The sequence below is a fragment of the Python bivittatus genome, unplaced genomic scaffold (assembly GCF_059951505.1).
Source record: "Python bivittatus isolate LINGU-HERP-01145 unplaced genomic scaffold, Pbiv_v1 ctg000610_np1212, whole genome shotgun sequence".
Lineage (NCBI taxonomy): Eukaryota > Metazoa > Chordata > Lepidosauria > Squamata > Pythonidae > Python > Python bivittatus.
Window position 1 is genome coordinate 2,906,421 of NW_028277088.1, and position 18,869 is coordinate 2,925,289.

Here is an 18,869-nt window from a genome sequence, read left to right on the forward strand (position 1 = left end):
AAGAGGAATCGTTGTGCCGCCAACAATGAGAGGAAAAAAGATATAAAGAGGATTAACTTTGTAAGTCAGGAAGAAAAACAGGTACATTATGCCACAGTGAGGCTCATGAAGCAGAGTCTAACTTTAATTTTTTTAAAAATTAAGTCCTTCATTTTAATTTATTCTTGAACTTTGATTTATGACCTAGCAAGAGGTACGGACCTTGGAAGCGGTCTCGGCTATTTCTTCTTATCTCTCAGTGTTTTTCCCCCCTGATACTCGTGCAATCACACGGGTTCCATGATGGACAGGTTAAAAACCCACAAGCGAGGAGGTTTTCTGGAGCTTGCCGCCGGCTTCCTTTCTGGCACTGTCAATCACAGAAATACCCACCTGTTTCTTTGCACGCAGCAAAGCCGCCCATGCGAGCAAACAGATTTTCTGGATCCTTTAACCTTCCTTTCTGACCAAGGTCTTCTCAGTGTCCTTGGGACCAGATCCTTGTGCAAAGTATTGCTAGGCGCACCAATAGTCCAGTGTTTCTCAACCTTGGCCGCTTTAAGACATGTGGACTTCAGCTCCCAGGATTCCCCAGCCAGCATGGCTGACTGGGGAATTCTGGGAGTTGAAGTCCACATGTCTTAAAGCGGCCAAGGTTGAGAAACACTGGTCCAGAGACACAAATTCTTACTGATCAAAGACATTCAACGGGTCAAATCATCCATACCAGAAGCGTATGGGCAATGTGAAGGCCAGGCGTGAAAACATCAGTCTTCATCAGCTGCTGGTATGTTAAGCTATCCTGCCTACCCATTTCCATTTTCCTCCTGACGTGCCACAAGAAAGGTGAGCAGGTAAAAACAGGATGGGGTTGCACTCAACCGTGGTGTGTTGATGAAGCCGCCATTGCCAGGATCGACCCAACACACAGTGCTATCGGTCTCCAGTCCCAACCATGATGGCCCACGCGTGATGAAACGTGCCTCGTGACATCACAACGTAAACTCTGATTTGTATGCTCGCCTTCGGTGTCGCGTAGTGTCGGATGCAAGGGAAGACGACACCGTTGGCGTTGTGATGCTGTGATACATCATTGGCCCCCTTTCCCCGCTCCCTGTGAGGGTCCCTGTGCAGACAAACTGTCTAACAATCCCGTTATGCTCACAATGTCTCTCGTTCCAGCAGACCAAGACGCGCATAATTGGGGGAGCGCCAAACATAGTGACCGCCTGCCCATAATATAATGTGTGGTTGGTTTTAATGTTAGTTTGTTTCTTCTGTCTGTTCTTCTTAAGGTGCTGTTGGTTAGTTTAGGGTTCTGTATATTGGGCAAACGCAGTGGGATAATGCAGTAACCAGGTTTTGCGTGTTGGGTGAACAGCCTGGATCAGACTGGTTTGCTTGCAAGGCTCACTGGGTCAGAGATGAAATAACCAGATTACAAGCTAATGCAAACTCAGTTGTGGTTAGTTCTGGGGTTCATTGTCTCCCTCCGGACCAAAATTAGGTTAATTGTACAACCCATGACTAACTTCGCCGTGGCTTGGCATGTTTTGCAAACAAAGCCACTACTTTAAGGTGGGATGCGGGCGTGTGTGCACGGGCAGGTCAAAAAATCCAAGATGGAGGCAGGGCGGGAGATGGCCGTGGTGCCATCTTGGCTTTTGCAACCTCAAGTTCCAGTTCATACCATGGTTTAGCTGCTGGGAGATCACCGGATTTGAAGTGGAAGATGGCTTACACCCTTGTGAGGAACCAGGAGGCCTCAGTGTCAGATGTAAAGCCTAAATAAAGACAAGCCCAACCCCTGGAGACGTTTGCTGTTTTCTTTTTAAGGCATGTTTTCTGCCACTCCCCCCACAGCCTGAGATTTCCTGGTGGTCCCCTATCCAGAGACTAACCCACGTCTTTAGTTTCAGAGCCCAGACAGGTGCTGCCCCCTGCTGGCTCTAACAAGGTAATGCTACCTGTGAATGGCATTTGGATTATCTTTTTTTCATGGCTTCCGTGTGAGTTTTTTTGTGATAGTACAAAGGCGGGTTGCTACGGCCTAGTTCCAGGATGTTTTTCTCAACTTCCTAGGCTGGGGTACAGAGCGGGAATTTCCCTGTGGTCTCCCTTCCAAGTACTAGCCAGGACCAACCCTCCTTATGCCAAAGGAGGGTTTAATGGGGCTACCAATGCATAGAGCAGTGTTTCTCAACCTTGGCAACTCTACGATGTGTGGACTTCAACTCCCAGAATTCCCCAGCCAGCACAGCTGGCTGGGGAATTCTGGGAGTTGAAGTCCACACATCGTAGAGTTGCCAAGGTTGAGAAACACTGGCATAGAGGTTCTCTCCCTCTGCTCTGTGTGCTGAGCCATCGCCAGCTAAACTTTGCCCACCCTGTCCTGTCCTGTCCTGGCACATCTGGGGATATCTATTTTTTACCGTCTCTCGAACGGCAGAGGCTCTCCTCGAAGCTCCGATCTTGAGACCCCAGGAATTCTGGCCGGGCACCTATCAGATCACCCTCGCCACCCGAGAGCCCCGCTCGCTCCAGCCTCCTCCATTCTTTCAACCCGGGAGCAAAAGCATCATCCAGAAAGCGGTGACTTGCCCCCGGTCCCCCCCCTTCCTCCTCAAGTTGGCCAAAGCCAGAGGCCCTGTCGGTCCATGACCTTGCCCCGTGGTGGGTCAACTGGGCCCAAAGCTCACCTGAGCCAGAAGCGACCCTCAGGGCCGGCTCAGGGCAGATCCAGCGGCACCCACTCCTTGCCGCAGCCTGCCCGGCGGGCTCCCTAAAGCGGTGCCCTTTTAGCACGGCAGGAGGTGAAATTTAATCTCCCTGGTACATGACACCCAGGACTATTTTGGAGAGGGGCCGCAGGAGAAAGGCACGTCAGCCAGCCAACGGGACTGGCAGAGCAGCTCCAAAGGGAGGAGCTGCCTCCGAACTAAAGCCCCAGTCATCTCGGGGGGACGGGGGGCTTCCCTTCTGCACGGCTCCAACCTCACTGGGGTTTCTGTTTTATTCCTCGCAGGGGGTGGGGGGAAGGGGACGCCGAGCCCCGAGAGACCCCCTGGGCCCCCTTCCACCTCTGGATTATTCCACAGCTCCAGAAGGACCTGCCCGTCATTCCAGTCCAAGAGGCTAAGTCTTCCAGGTGGCCAAAGGCATCAGGTAAGGGGGCTGCGGTTTTCCTCTGAACGGGGCCGACCAGAGGAGGGTGGCTGGTTGGGCCAAGGGCTCTGGGTCTTTCTCTCGTCCCCTTTCCACGCTGGTTGTGGCGGTGGGAGACGTCGGGCTCTGCGGAAACTCAAGACACGCGACAGTTTTGCCCGGCGGTGGGGACCTTCGGCGTGGTCCCCTGCCCCACTCCAGAAAGCGCGACTTTGGGGAGGTCAAAAAGCAGAGGCACCAGACACAGCGTGCGTGAAGAAGGAAAACGCTCTTTTTGGGGAGCGTGGCGTGGAATATAGAGAGGGCGGTTTTCTTTTCCCTCCGGCTTTCTTCCCAAATTGTGAAGCGCTGTGCGAAAGTTCTGTGTTTGGTGAAACGGCTGCTTTCATCACGGTAGAAATCCTAGCCGTTGCGTCTCCCCTCCTCATCCCTCCTCCTCCTCCTCCTCCTCCTCTCAGCTTGCATTTCTACAGATGAGCTTTGAAAAAAGATAGAGACCAACAGCTGAGGCTATTTTAAGAGCCATCGGTCAGTGGCCTGGCCTGGCTGGAATGGCGGGGCTGAGTAACGTTTGCATGACAGACACAGAATGCAGATCAATCAGCGAAGCATGCATATTTTTTTTTTAATCTTTATTTAGTAGAGCGGAGCATCGCACTGGGTGGAACCTGTTTTCTGCTTTATAAGATAACGTGGCAATCAAGGCTTCTCCTTTAAAACTGATGGGAATGAAAATAAGTTTTAAAAAATTATTTATTAGATTTATATCCCGCCTTTCCATCGGGAAGGTAGTTGGTGTAACCCCCTTTCTTTTTATCCCCATGATTACAGCCCTGCGAGGTAGGCTGGGTTGAGAAAGTGGGGGCGTGACTCATCCAAAGTCACTGTGAGCGTTTGGGGTTGAGGGTAGACTTGAACTGGATCCTCCTGAAGATGCTCTGAATTTGGTAGGAGGTCACATTGATGTTTTTAAAGTGTATGGATACAAATCCAGAGGTCTTGTTTTTTCCCCTTAAAGAATGACAACTTGAATATATACACTAGATTAGAAAAGATTAGCACTCGCTAGGCGTGAGTAATGTTCGTATTACATTTACAGGATGCAGATCTGTAAGCAAAGCGTGCATTTTTTCCAAAAAAATTAAATTTAGCAGAGCGTTCTGCTGGATGACTGTAGCTGTTTTGTTTCATGTGACGTTTCTGGGGCTTCTGCGTGACAGAAAGCTATCTGACTTGCCCTGGGCCCTTAACCTATGACGAAAGACGAGCACTCTTCATATGTGCAGAGATCCTCTTTTCTCTAAGTACCCCGACCGTCCTGAGAAAAGCCATTCCAGCTTGCGAGTCCAACGGTCTTGGCTTGTAGGATTCTCAGGCAGTTGCAACGGTACTCTACTGAAATTGCAAGCAGCATTTTTTTGGTTTAGCCAGATATAAGTTGCACTCACAGCCCTGGAATTGCATGGGAGTTTCAGGACTTTGCCCTGGGCCACACTGAATAAGATAGGGAGGATCCCACACCGTTGGAGAGAAAGCAGAAGGATTGGAACCAGATTACTCAGAAATGATGATTTTTCCCGAATCTGTATCGAATTCCTAACTCCCACGGCTGTTGACCTGCCTAAGAGTTATTGGAGCTGAAGTCTGACACAACAGGAGAACCCGAGGCTAGGAAAATGGGAGCGACCAGCTGCCTCCGCAGGGCGAGGTCAAGATCCGCAAGATTTGGGCATGGCGGGGCAACTGAAGCCCTGCCCCTTCAACCCCAGTGCCACATCTGCCATCTTGCAGAATTTGACCTCACCCCATGGACACCCACGGGAAGCCTTAACTGAACGTTGTACTACTCCAGCATGGCTAAATCTGTCTTAAATCTGGATTTGACTGCAATGATGGATTTAAGAAAGAGCCCCAGGCCAGACCTGTCCCTGGCCTGGGTGGCTGGCTGGATGTTTGAAGTCTGCCAACAGAGGGAAAGAGCCTGTGGGTACGAAGTGCGGTGGGGGCCTTCGGAGCCACGAGGGAGGGCAGCTGTTTGCTCGGGAGAAAAGGAAAGCTGAGCGTATCCTATCAGGTTTGTAGGAAGTAGCACAGGTCAGGACACCGTTTTTATAACAACTCGTTAGCGGGCAGAGAAATTGCTGACCCATATTAAGTTTGGCTGGGGCTACGAAGTTGGGCCCATGGTTGAAAGTGGCATGAAGCTTTGAAGCACAACAACAAGGGTTATGGGAATTGGGTGTCCCCGCGTGGATGGAACCACGTCGATGGCTGGCAAAAACGATTGAAATCTCCACTGGCCAAGACGCTAGAACAAAGCCCAGCGTGGCATCCAGCTCCATGTACGTTTCTGCCCTGGCAACCCTGTTTGTTGGAGGACTGGTGTGCTGACCCCAAACACCCTTGGAAGAACCAGCATAGATTGTGGAGGTGAAGTCTTGCTTCGCTGGTCTACCAAACTGTGCTCTGTAGAGGTCACATCATCCTATGATGGAAGATGAACAGCCCCATGGAAAAGACCCTGCTGACGGGTGACTGGCACAAGGGAGGGGTGAGGGAGGAAGTGGGGGGACTGCTTGCAATGTTCCTCCTCCTTCACGCCTGCCACCTATCCTCCAGGCTACCTGAACATGGGTCTAGCATTTTTTCAGAACGGTGCAAGGTCCGTGTTCAGAAATGGCTCCACCAACAGTCACTGGAGCAGAGGACGGGCACCGGGTGGGATGGGTGGAAGCCCCCTAGTGCTCCTTGCCGTCCCATCTCTGCCTGTGAGCGTTCACCTGGGCAATTTCTGAGCATGGCTCTAGCACTTTTTTGAGAGAGCGCTAAACCCACATCCAACCCAGTGGCTGAAATATTGCTGATGTGGAGGAAGAGCGCAAGGGCTAAGGAGCAGGAGGGAGAGCATTTATAATATTCCACCCCAGGTCCTTTCTCCGTATCTGCCACCCGTCAGCCACATATTTTTGGACACAGGTTTAGCGCTCTTTCGAAAGAGCGCTAAACCCGTGTTTAGAAATAACCCAAATAGCAGTTCACAGCTCTGTATCTTTCTCCTGCCACTTGGGCAACCTGAACAGTGGCTCAACCCTCCCGCCCGGGCACCTGCCTACCCTCGCTCATCTCCCCCTTGTCACACCTAAAGAAGTTTTGGGGTTGTTATTTCCTCGGGCAGATGACCCCAAAGGAATCCACCAATTGCCTCTCTTAAGTTCTTCCGCGTTAACTCTGTGAGGACTAGACGCTTGAGACATGACGTTCTAGATGCAAAATAGGGACGGCCATTGCTGTGCCACGTGGGGGCATTCTGCTCTGTCCTCTCAAGGAATGGAAAACAGCACGTTAAAGCGGCCGTGAAAAAGAGTTTGCTTAACATGGTAGTCTGAACTACGGTTGGTTCTAGTTAGCTGGTGACTCCATTTGTTTTTCAGCCCAGCCTTTATGACTCATTCTTGAGTCACGGTGTCTCTTGTGAGTCCAGGCAGCTGAATTAATTTGGCAAACTATGGGACGATCTTCTACGGGCCAGAAAGTTTGTGAATATATCTGTACGCTAAGAGGCAACCAATATTTCTTGTGTGTGTGTGTGTGTGTGTGTGAAATCTTCCAGTTGATTGAAGTCCTGGTGATTTGCATGGATATCTATTTTCTGAGGAACAATATAGAAATCGTTGGCCATCGCCTCCTTCTAGCACATTTTTTCAACTTCCTAGTTGACAGCTGTGAGATTTCCTTGTGGTCTCCCATCCAAGTACTAACTGGGGCCGTTATTAAAATTCTGAGCTTCTGCAATAAGAAGAAGAAAGAAAAGACGCTTTCGGGGCTTGTAATTTGGAGGTGGCCTAGAATCTGATCAAACAATGGATATGAGATGAATGACCCTATGAAGGGGATTGATGAAAGGTGTGATCAATACGGCCCATCTGTTACTTAGTTTGTGTTGTCACACGGCTGCCAAATGTTCTGTCACAGCTGCCTAAAAATAGATCAGAAAAATGAACAGTTAAGACCATGGACATGTTTTCCTTTGCGGTTCATCTGGCCTCTGAACAAGCTTTTGCTAGGCTTAGATGTTTTTATTAATGTTTTGCAAATATTGTGATGCAGCTAAGTGGCTGCACACAGCTTTTGACTAATTTTGACGTCCGACTAATTTCAAAAGCTAAGTAGACTCTGGTCCAGTTAATATTTGGATGGGAGACCACTGGGAGATCCCAAGGCTGTAGTCTGGCCTGGGAAGCCTAAACGTGTACGTATGTATTTCGTTAATTAAATAAAGGCATATAGGTACCCATCTGTTTAAACAAATATTTTTGTTGCTTTAATTAATGCGTTTCATGAGCGAATAAATCAATAAAATCATAATTCAAACATCACTGGGGGACAAGACAATGGCCAATCGCTTCCATGCCGTTGACCTGGATGTCTCAAGCTTGATTCTCTGCTAACTGGATTCTGCAAAAACCACAGAATGAGACTCCGGGTTCCTCAAACGTTCAAGAGAACAACGTGGAACTATGGCTGATGACTTTTGTCCTTGTTGCTAAGATCTTCCTTTCTGTTTCTGCCCTGATTCACAGGACAAGAACCTCCAGGCATTCCATAAAGCTGAACAAATCCTAGTGGGATTAAGATCATTCAGTTCACACACACACACACACGCACACACACACACACACACGCTGACTCCGGGAATTTAAATTCACTCTCTGTTTGTGCACAGCCAGTGAAGGTAGCCACCTCCCCTTTGGGTCTTTGGCTCCACTGTTGAATTGCTCTCGCTCAGTGTTTCTCGCTGTGGGCTGGGGGATTCTGGGAGTTGGAGTCCACGCATTTTAAAATCGCTCAGGTTGAGAACCACTGATGTAACTGACGGGGAGTTTTTCCTAACTTTCGGCTGGAATCTTATTTCTGCGTCCGCTTCATCTAGCAATCAGCCGGTGGGAAAGGTATGAGATCTGGGACAGATCGATGGAAGTATGCCTTGCTAAGTAAATAGCTGACCTGTTGGAGTGAAGTCCTCAATCTGGATTAAATGCAGATTCAACCAATTCAAGGGGTGGGGGGGGGGTAAGGATTCCAGTGGTTGGGACTTCTGAGGAGCATAGACAACATCTGGTTTTGATGGCAAAAGGCCCCCCAAGACCACTGACTTTGGATGGGAAGAAGCCCCATCCTGCTTGCCTTCTTCCCAACTCCAAGTCAAAATGGGAGTCACTGATTGAGTTTAAGCTGGTTGCTCTCTGCTCCACCCAACCAAGCTCGCAGGGTTGTTGTTCTTGGGATAAAACTGGAGGACGAAGACTATTATAGCCTGCCCTGAGCCCCTGATGAAAAGGAAGAATAGAAATCTAATAAACCTGGTCAAAATATGGAGGTTTGTTCTGGTCGAGTGTACATGTATATGATGCTCTTATAATTGGAAAAACGCATTTTTCTTTGCGGGTTATGCCTTTGGCACAAGGTGGTCTAAGTGACACCCAGTGTTGCTCCTGCTCTGTGATGCCTGGATTTTCTAAATAGAAAATGGAGCTCATTGAGTCAATATAAACGACCCTTAGATGATGCAATGAAAGAGCAACTCATTCAATAATCTGGTCTAATATCCTGGCTCAGACTGTCGAAGGTAGCATTGCCACGATCCTATTTTGAGTCATATTATAGATTATCCCAATCTTAGAGCAGGGCCCATAAGGAGAACCTGCCCTGATGGCTTGAGGGATGAAAGTTTTGTGCTACTCATTTTTCAGGGGCAAAAGGGTGAAGATTTCAATAATTTGTGCCTGAAAGCAGAGATGATGTGGCTCTGATTTGGCTGCTCAAATGACTAGTGTTGCCAGTGTTTATTTTATAAAGATGAGTCAGTTTGACTACTTTGAGGTTACACAAATGCTCTCTACACCCCATTTATTGCATGCCGCTTTTTGTGGGGGCAAAAAAGTCAAGATGGCCGCTGCACGCCCCTGAAGCTCTGTCCCTTTGAATATACATCGGGGGGGGGTGTCAATCCTGCATTTGTGGCCACCATCTTGACTTTTTGGACCCCTCCTGCAGAACCTCTGTAGCCGGATTGCTTGTACTACATTCCGACTTTGCAGTTTTTTAAACTTTGCACATGTATGTTAAGGGTTTATTGTTCAACGGCATTAGAAAAGCGTGGTTTCAACCAATGCTTTATTTTTTGTATATAAAAAAAAATCAGAACTCGCTGTGCGCTTAGGTCAGTGTGGTCCAAACTTAGCCACTTGAAGATGAGTGGACTTCAACTCCCAGAATTCCCCAGCCAGCTGTGCTGGCTGGGGAATTCTGGGAGTTGAAGTCCACCCATCTTCAAGTGGTCAAAGTTGAGAAACGCTGTGATAGACTAAGCGGGGACACAAAATAGCTCCTTAACTTTCCATCTACAACCTGCTGTCTTATGGTCAGGAAGTCATAAGATGCTGAAGAACCAGTGCTATTGAATTTACACCTCCCATAGAAGAAAGCTAAATAAGGTAGACATTTTTCCATGAAGGGGGGGTCTTCTAGGTTCTCCTGAGCTGAATTACTTAGGAGATGGGAATAGGTATCCTTGTTTATGGCCCCCAAAGGCTTCCTCCAACCCCTGCTGGATACTGCCCTTCATTAGAGGGTCCCCCAAACTGGTTGTATGGCTTTCTTATGACCAAGGCGCCTCATGGTGGTTTTCCTTCTCCTTCTCCTGCTAGGCTGTCAAGATGGATTACAGTTCCTACAGTGGTGTCCCAAGGTTCCTGACAAGGCCCAAAGCCTTTGTGGTGTCTATGGGGAAAGATGCCACCTTAAGCTGCCAGATTATCGGGAATCCCATCCCATTGGTGAGCTGGGAGAAGGACAAACTTCCTATCCAGACAGGAGGACGGTTCAAAATGGTTGAAGATGATGACCTCTATCGTCTAACGATTTACAACCTGAGCCTGGAGGACAGTGGCCAATATATCTGCCGGGCCAAGAACACGATTGGGGAAGCTTTTGCTGCGGTCAGTATCAAAGTTGGGGAGAAGACCACCGTGACGGAATCGGCCCCTTACTTCATCCAGAAGCCCACTTCCATCCGTGTGATCATGGGAGAAGATGCCATGTTCAAATGCATCGTACAAGGTAGCCCTCCTCTTTCCATAAACTGGGAGAAGGACGGGAAGCATCTGGGCAAGCGTTCCGACTCCAACCGCATCCGCATTGAATCCCAGGGGGAGAAGAACGCCCTCAAGATCCAGAGCACTCGGCTGGGGGACAGTGGAACCTACACTTGCCACGCAGAGAATCCTCTCGGGTCCTCCAGCGCAGCAGCTGCATTGATGGTGGACATGCCGGATTCCTATAGCCCGGGGAGCAAGAGGCACAGCGTAGATAGCAGCAGTAGCAAGACTTCTCCTTTGTTGTCCCACATGCAGAAAAGACGGGAAGAAATCAGGAAGACGGACTTGTCCACCATGGATACTGTGATTTCCAAAGAAGGACGGTCCAAACTTGGCCTGAGCTTGTCCCTGGATTATGAGAGGGCTGCTAGCTTGACTTCCAAGGGCCTCCGGGGTGATGGAGGCTCATATTATCGTGTCACGACACGGAGCTTCACGGTCACCGAGGGAAAGCACGCCAAAATGAGCTGCTATGTTACTGGAGAACCCAAGCCAGAGACGGTTTGGAAGAAGGACGGTGAGGTTATCCTTGAAAGTCGGAGGCACATCATTTATGAGGATGAGCAGGAGAATTTTGTGTTGAAGATCCTCTTCTGCAAGCAGGTCGATAATGGCCTCTATACCTGCACGGCTTCTAACTTGGCAGGGCAGACCTACAGTTCTGTGCTGGTTACCGTCAAAGGTGAGTAGCTGTCGATCATCCGTTTTGTTGCACAATGGCTTGGATTGAAGACCAGACCAAGTTTGACAGAGAGTAAATCAGTACTGTAGAATGGAGGGGTGGATCAGATCCTTTGTTAGATGCATCAGGGGTTGTCATCCTGAAGGACAATTTTCCACAAAGGACAGTTTCCATCTAGACCTACCAAGGTCCATAGGCTGCTGTCAGCATCTTCACCAAATGACCACCCCAGAATTCTTTCTACTGTTACAGAAGCAGGGAGTGACTAACACCAGTGCAAACCTCCAGAGATCTCCACCCTTCTGCCTCCTCCAACCAGATTAATCTGGGACGTCTCCTTTATTCCTCCAGGTCTGAGTTCCACCTAGGCACATAAGTTATTTGGCCACCCCTATGCTTCAGTGGGAAGATGCTCCCTTTCACCTGGAATCTGGATGGGGCAAGATAGGAGATAACCTTTCTCCAGGAACAAACTTTTAAATAAATGGCTCCCAACTTTCCATTCCTCCCCCTTCCTCAAGATGACAAGGCCCAAGGGGTCTGGAGTATGTGGTGCTTGTGCAACCCTAACAAAGAATAAAGATTTTAATTTTAAGAAAGGCAACAAAGCAAGGGTGTGAAAGCAGGATAGTTGTATCAAGTCATAGGAGGCCAGAAGCTGCATGCCAGTGTAATCATGACACACTTGTGGCTCCTTGGCTGTGGAAGGAAGTCACAAACAGAGGGGATGAGTGAGATTTCTTTGCTAATGTCTATACTTGTCTGTCTTGAAAACTTAAAAGATCTTTCAAAGCTTTACATGGAAATTAACTTGATTTTAATTGCATTTTGAGGTCTCTCATTAAAAATAAAATAAAAAACAACTCTGAATAACTTTGGAGTCCATGGAGTCAATGTGGAGTTCCTGGAGTCCAGAGGTCCTTATATGTAGGAATAGATGTAGAACCCCAGAGCCCAAGGGATCCAAAGCAAAGGTGTAGTTCCAAGGCTGTATAGCCCTCGAGCCCTTAGGCCAGTGTCTCTCAACCTCCTCAGCTTTAAGATGGGTGGACTTCAACTCCCAGAATTCCTTAGCCAGCATGTTTTCTGAATAGAGTTACTAAATCAGGTAGACATTTCAAGGAAGCATGTTCCAATATCTGTAGTCAGGAAACTAAACTATAAGATGGGTTTATGGCTGCTAACGCCCAAAGCTTCAGTTAATTCACAGAAGACAGGTCTATCATGATCTATGAGTTCTGAAGGCTCTGTGTTACTACTGGGTGGCAGGCAGCTTTTCTCCAAAGCCCAGGTGCAGAGGCACAATGGTGGGGTAGACCTCCATCTTCTGCTTGAGGGGCATCTGGTTGGCCACTGAGAGAAACAAAATGCTGGACTAAGAGCTTAGGTATGATTCTACAGGACTTCTTCGACGTTCTTATTAAAACAGATTGGATGCATTCGTGAAGGAAAGATCTATCAAAGGTTCTTACCTTTGAAAACACATTATTGTCTCCAGGTTGGGAACAGAAGGCCTCCAGATCCCAGTTATAGGGATAAAATGGGCCTTGGCCTGATCCAGGAGGACATTCTTATGTTCTACTTGATCATAATGTTATTTAGAGCAATCTACATGTGCAATTTGGTTGTTGTTCAGTTTTGTGTGTTCCCAAAGTTCATTTCTTTATCTGGTTGCTCCCAAGAACCAAGAATACCTTTCAAGACAAAACTACAAGATTTGGAAGTTCGGGAGAAGGAGTCAGCGATTTTCACGTGTGAAGTGCCCCGTTCCGACACAGAAACCACTTGGTTCAAAGAGGAGACCAGACTTCAGCAGAATGAAAAGTACAATATTGAAGAACAAGGGGCATACCGGAAGCTCACGGTCCAAAATGTCACCATGGACGATGATGCTGTCTATATTTGTGAGATGAAAGAAGGTAGCAGAACCATCGCAGAACTGAGTGTTCAAGGTAAGTGCGTGGAAAGGAAGCCCATTTGATCTTTTTCCATAGGACTTCCTTCTAATGCAAATTCTTCATTTCTTCATATCATTCCAAACTCGCATGAGAGGGAGCAGAGGTCTCCGTAGGGCATGGTTAAAAAAAAAAAGAGGTCAATTTGGCAGCCGGGACATTGCAATCAAGACTCCACCTATTGCACACCTAAAAAAAAAAAAAAAAATAGGCAGAGCTGCAATTAGACCATCATGGTGGTCATCTTAACTTCTTTGCACCCTGTAGCTGGAGCAAGGCAATGTTGGCAGAGTGGATATTTGCATTCAAAAGCGGTACAGTAACAGGCTCACATTCTAAGTGCAGGACGTGCCAACACATACATGTATGTATGTATGTATGTATGTATGTATTCTATCTATCTATCTATCTATCTATCTATCTATCTATCTATCTATCTATCTATCTATCTATCTATCAAGCAAATGTACATGATATATGCTGTATATATGAGGCTTCCTGCAGGATATAGTTAATCATTAATACAGGGGATGAAATGCAAGACCCATCTTGTAAACCACAAGTTATCTGAGAGTGCCATGCCTGTTCCCACCAAAGGTCAAAGAAGGTCCCCCAAGGGACTCCTGTAATCTAAGACTCAGTTCTGATTATGCTGCTTGCCAAGCATTTGAAGGGGCTGCAAAAGCACAGCCAGGGCCAACGTCTTTGACCTCTGCAGCCCCCACAGGCCCCCTTCGCAGGCAACTGATAGGAAGGTAGCTGGTTGGGCTTTCGCCAACATTTTCAACCAAAGGAGGTGAAGCCAGGTGCCTTTTATGAAACCCTCTGAGCTCTCACCCTGTTTGCCTGAGGCCAACCGTAATGCCCTCTGCGGCTCTTGCTGGATTATATCGCCCACCAGCCTGCCTAATGCAAGTGAAATGATCAGTTCTGCAAAGACATAAATACGTTTGCGAAAACACAGGGAAGGGAATGATGTCCACCAGTAGCGCTCAGCTGCTGGCAGCCTGTTGGACGCCTCCACGCTGTATTTCTTGGCAGCAACGTGGAAGGAGTTTGCCCTTGCCTTCCTCCGGGGTATTTTGTGTCTTCTGAGCCTGGCCTACAGCCCTGGGATCTCCTGATGGGCTCCCATCCAAGTCTATGCGGAGTAGCTTTTTGAGATCCACCAAGACTGACAATGTGCTGTTACCTGCTGTTAGGCTTAACCGTGGTACGCTTTACAGAAAGTATACAATAAATTCAATACATGTTTACCATCAACTGCAAGTACATACCGTATTTTTCCGACTATAAGACGATACTTTTTTCTAAAATCCTTACCCTAAAAACTGAAGGGTGTCTTATTCAAGGAAGTCAGCCGAGAATCACGGTTGCAAAACTGCCAAACTTTGTTTCTGCAGAGAGGCTTCTTCCTATTGCTAGCCTCCAATCACGAGTGAAATAGCTTGTCTCCCAAACAGACTTCCTCCAATCACGAGCCTGATGTAACTGACGTCAGCTGATGCTGAACAAGCCAATTAGAGGAAGGCTGTTTGCAGAGACAAGCTATCTGCAGTTTCACTCGTGCTTGAATGTAATCAGTTAAGCAAAAGAGCCTGGAAATAGAGCTGCAGAGAGACGGTTTGGACCTCCTCCCACCGAGTGTATCAGGTAAATGTTAACTAATTACTAAATAAAAATGTGTTCTGCACTATCTTTAAAATATTGATTTCTTAATTTTGGGTTGGAAAAGTGGGGGTTGTCTTGTACATGGGGGCGTCTTATTGTCGGAAAAATACGGTAAATCAATATGTCTAGAATGCACATAGGGATAGGTATCTATCTCCCTCCCTATCTATCAATTCATGTATCCATCTCTGTCTATCCAATTATTTATCTATCCACTCATGTGTCTGTCTGTCTGTGATGGAATGGAATTATGAAGGCCAGGCTCAGAGAGATAAACAGTTTCTTAGCTCGCCGGAGGAGCGTGGGAGCTACAAGAGGATGAGGCTGGCACCTCCCTGAGGAATTCACACTGTTGTGGCTGGCTGACTTTGAGAGCTGGGGTTTTAGTCTGGGAAGATTCTTGCTGGAGGTTGTAGCTAATAAACATAGCTAGACTGAATTGGCATGGTCTCTTGGAGTTCCTCAGGCTAGGCCTGACATCAATCTTCCCAGACTCAAACCCCAGTTCCCAAAGTCCTCCAGCCACAACAGTGTGAATTCCTCAGGGAGGTGCCAGCCTCATCCTTTTGTAGCTCGCACGCTCCTCCGGCGAGCTAAGAAAATGTTTATCTCCCTGGGCCTGGCCTTCATAATTCCATTCCATCGTCCGTCCATCCATCCATCCATCCATCCATCCATCCATCCATCCATCCATCCATCCATCCATCCATCCATTCATGTATCTATCTATCTCTTTCTCTCCCTCTCTCTCACTATATATATATCTTCTTATCTATCAATTCATGTATCTATCATGTATCTATTTAATTATCTATATCTCCCTCCCATCTTCTCTCCCTCCCTATCTATCCATGTATGTATGTATGTATGTATGTATCTACTTACCTACCTAGAGATGTTCATAATATTTCTATAGACAGAGCTTTTAATCTGATTTGACTGAAGCTTTGATGCCTTTATTCATCAATGTAGGTAACATTATCAAGAAACTTCCAAGGAAGACTGCTGTCAGTATAAAAGACACCGCAGTATTCTGTGTGGAACTGGAAAATAAATGTCAGAAGTTCCGCTGGTTGAAGAATAAGGAAGAATTAAAGTCCGGCGCTCGGATTTCCATCACCTCCACGGACAAAGAGTACAACATGATCATCCGAGACTGTCAGATAGAAGATGCAGGAGAAATTGTGTTTGTAGCTGATGAATGTAGAACATCTACCCAGTTTACTGTCTCTGGTAAGGGTGTTTTTTCCCCTATGTGTATGGGGGTGGTGGGGGTGTTCCTCTAAATTTGCTGCTTACAAATTGCAGGCTTGTTCTGAAGATCTTAGATGCTTAGGGGGGTGCAAATATGAGACAAGGACAGTGCTAGAACCCAAATTCAAACATGGCTCCAATCTCCATCCACTTGAACACATCCCATGAAGAGCGACCTCATCTGGTCCCTTGACCATAAGGTCCACTGTTGAGCCACTCTTATTGATAGGAAGCCTATTCTAAAATCCTATCAAAATCTGCCTTTTGGTAAGTGAAATCCATTCTTCTGTGCCTGGAAGAGGTGCTGCAACCACCATTTTGCCTAGTTGGATCCCCTAGCAGATGCTGCTGAGGGATGTGAACATCCTAGAAGTCATTGGGAGAAAATTCCCTGTGGCTATACGTGATGGTCAGGCATGCAATGTCAATATCTGGTCAATGTGTTAAACTGCGCCTCATTTCAGTGACCCGACCTCATTTCAACCTAGTTGCACATACTGTGAGAACCTCTGAGCCAAGATGTAACTCTTGGATAGGTAAGAAGGGAAAAGATGCTCTTCTACTTCAAACGCTTTGTGCAGTTCTTCCTTTTCCACCATGAACGTTATCATGAAACCTGCAGCCTCCGACACCTTAATGAAATTCTCAGGCGTAAGTGCATAATGGCCACTTTTCATGTTTCTGCATCATAAAGACAAAGGAATCCCACCAAAACACTCTCTTAGCTTAGATATAAAACATGGAAAGTCTCCTTTGAGTAGGGCTTGACTCCTGGTGACTTCAGGTCCATGTTCATGTCCATGCACGTTGTCCAGAAATGTAATGGCATGTGGGAAAGACCTTGGGAGACTGGGCAAAGAGATGCTGCCAAGGGAATGGTCAGATAAGAGACAGCCTAGCCCTCAGCTGCATAGTGGGTGGAACAAGAGGCTCAAAAGGGACCCTCCCTAGTTTCTCGAGCTGTAAATGAGACGGTGGGAGAATTGTACTTTCAGACTTGCAAGCTTCTAGCTTTACAATAAAGTAGAATTAGCTCATCTGGTTGTGTTTCCTGTCTACCTGGTAAGGCTGACAAGAAATAATTTGCCAGGATAACCTTCTAGCATAATGTTTTCTGGGCACAGAGAGAACTGCTCCTGTCTGTGCTCCTGCACTCTGAAGATGCCGGTCACAGGTGCTGGCGAAACGTTAGGAAACAAAACTTCAAGAACACAGCCACACAGCCCGGAAGACCCACACCAGCCATCGTATGCCGGCCGTGAAAGCCTTCGATAATATATAATGTTTTCACTTCCCAGTTTAGCCCTGCAATTCCCTGATACTTTCCCATTCAAATATTAACCTGGTTCCATCTGCTTGGTTTTTGAGCTCAACCAAATTTGGCTAGTTGCTTTCACCAGCTGGAACAGAGATAAAGTCTCCTTTGAGCTGAATGTCGACTCTGTGGAAGTTTCTTGATAGTCAGTGTCTTCTTTGGGGGTGTTTTTCAACTTAAGAAGTAAGCTTACATTTTTGCTTTGAGGAGAGGACTCTCTTAATTTGATTCATATTCTGCCTTTCTACCCTTTGGTGGCCAACCACAAGTAAAATAAAGGGAGCAACCGGCCGAAAATTTTGAAAAAGAAAGAAAACTACTGCACAAATTAATTAACAGTTACCTGCCTGGTGAAAAAGATTTGCAGGACTGATTTTAAAGCAGCCTAAAGCAGTCTCTTTTGCAAAGAAGTATTTTTAGCAAGGAAAACCAGGAGCTATCTTGGATTGGTCTGTGAGTATGATCTAACATTCAACAACAATAACTTCTGAATAAATTGAAGCCAAATCAGGTAATCCAGCAAAAGGATAGACATCTTTTGATTAAATGTTATTAAATATAATGTGTCAAAGCTTATGACCCAACCCAGCTCAAGATCTCATTTCTGAATTTAGCCAACTGCTAAACCTGAGCTGAATGTTAAATTCCCAAACATTCTGCTACTCTAGTTTCTCCATTAAATTTCCCAGAAGAAAATGGCAGTGTGTCTCGTGACACAGCTACATCATTACGTAGTTTGCCAAGGAAATAGGAATACATACACTGAAAAATAATAGTGTATCGACCAATGTATGACACACTGACCAGATATTGACTTTGCATGCCTGACCATCACATATAGCCATCGGGAATTTTCTCCCAGTGATTTCTAGGATCTTCACAACATCGCTCAGCCATTGTTGAGGTCAGCAGCATCTGCTGGGGGATCCATCTAGGCAAAAGGGTGGTTGTTTCCAGCTGTTCATGACTTGATGGACAACATCATTCCAGGGTTACCTGCCAGTAATTTCATCCCTGTGTTTTTGTAAGCTCATGCTTGTGATAATATGATAGTACTGGTCTACACAAAGGCATCTACAGAGAGGTGGAGTCAACATAGTCAGGATGGTGGCAATTGTACAATCAAAGCTCCTCTCATTTTATGTGCACTGCACGTATGATACATGTAAAAAACCGGCAGATCTTTGAATGTGTGGTTATGGCCATTATCTTGACTTTTTTGACCCCTCCCATATCCTCTGTATCTGCCTACTCTTCTGCCAGCTTCTTTTTTGATTGCCTTCAATATGCTGAAGCTTCATGGTCTTCTCCAAAAAAACTGATCAAGCCCCCCTGCCGTGAGAACCAGTGATGCTTGAATTATCAATTCAGAGTTCTCACCAAAAGCATAAATGACCAGGCTCAGATTATCATATTTTGGACACATTATGGGGAGACCCAGCTCTCTGGAGAAGGCTCTGATGCTGGGAAAGGCGGAAGGAAAGGGAAGAAGAGGATGACCAAAAACAGGGTGGATGGACTTGATTACAACAGTGAAGGTACAATGTTAGAAGACCTGAAGGATCAGGCTGGGACAGGTCATCCTGGAAAAGACCTATCTTTATAATCACTAAGGTTAACTCTGACTTGATGGCACATGATCAAACACATCAAGAAGTCAGAGTGTGGACCAGCTGCTGAGTTTGATCAAA

At 46.8% G+C, this 18,869-nt stretch overlaps 1 protein-coding gene across 1 annotated transcript in view; it reads left to right on the plus strand.

Annotated features, from left to right (window-relative positions):
* Positions 1-2,994: 2,994 nt before the first annotated feature.
* The window catches only part of OBSCN (obscurin, cytoskeletal calmodulin and titin-interacting RhoGEF), a 220,370-nt gene continuing 204,495 nt past the window's right edge, over positions 2,995-18,869 (plus strand). The window contains exons 1-4 of the mRNA XM_088150514.1: positions 2,995-3,144; positions 9,852-10,983; positions 12,666-12,935; positions 15,582-15,842. Coding sequence (XP_088006640.1) covers positions 9,861-10,983; positions 12,666-12,935; positions 15,582-15,842 — 1,654 coding nt within the window. The 5' untranslated portion in view covers positions 2,995-3,144; positions 9,852-9,860. The remainder of the gene's footprint in view (positions 3,145-9,851; positions 10,984-12,665; positions 12,936-15,581; positions 15,843-18,869) is intronic.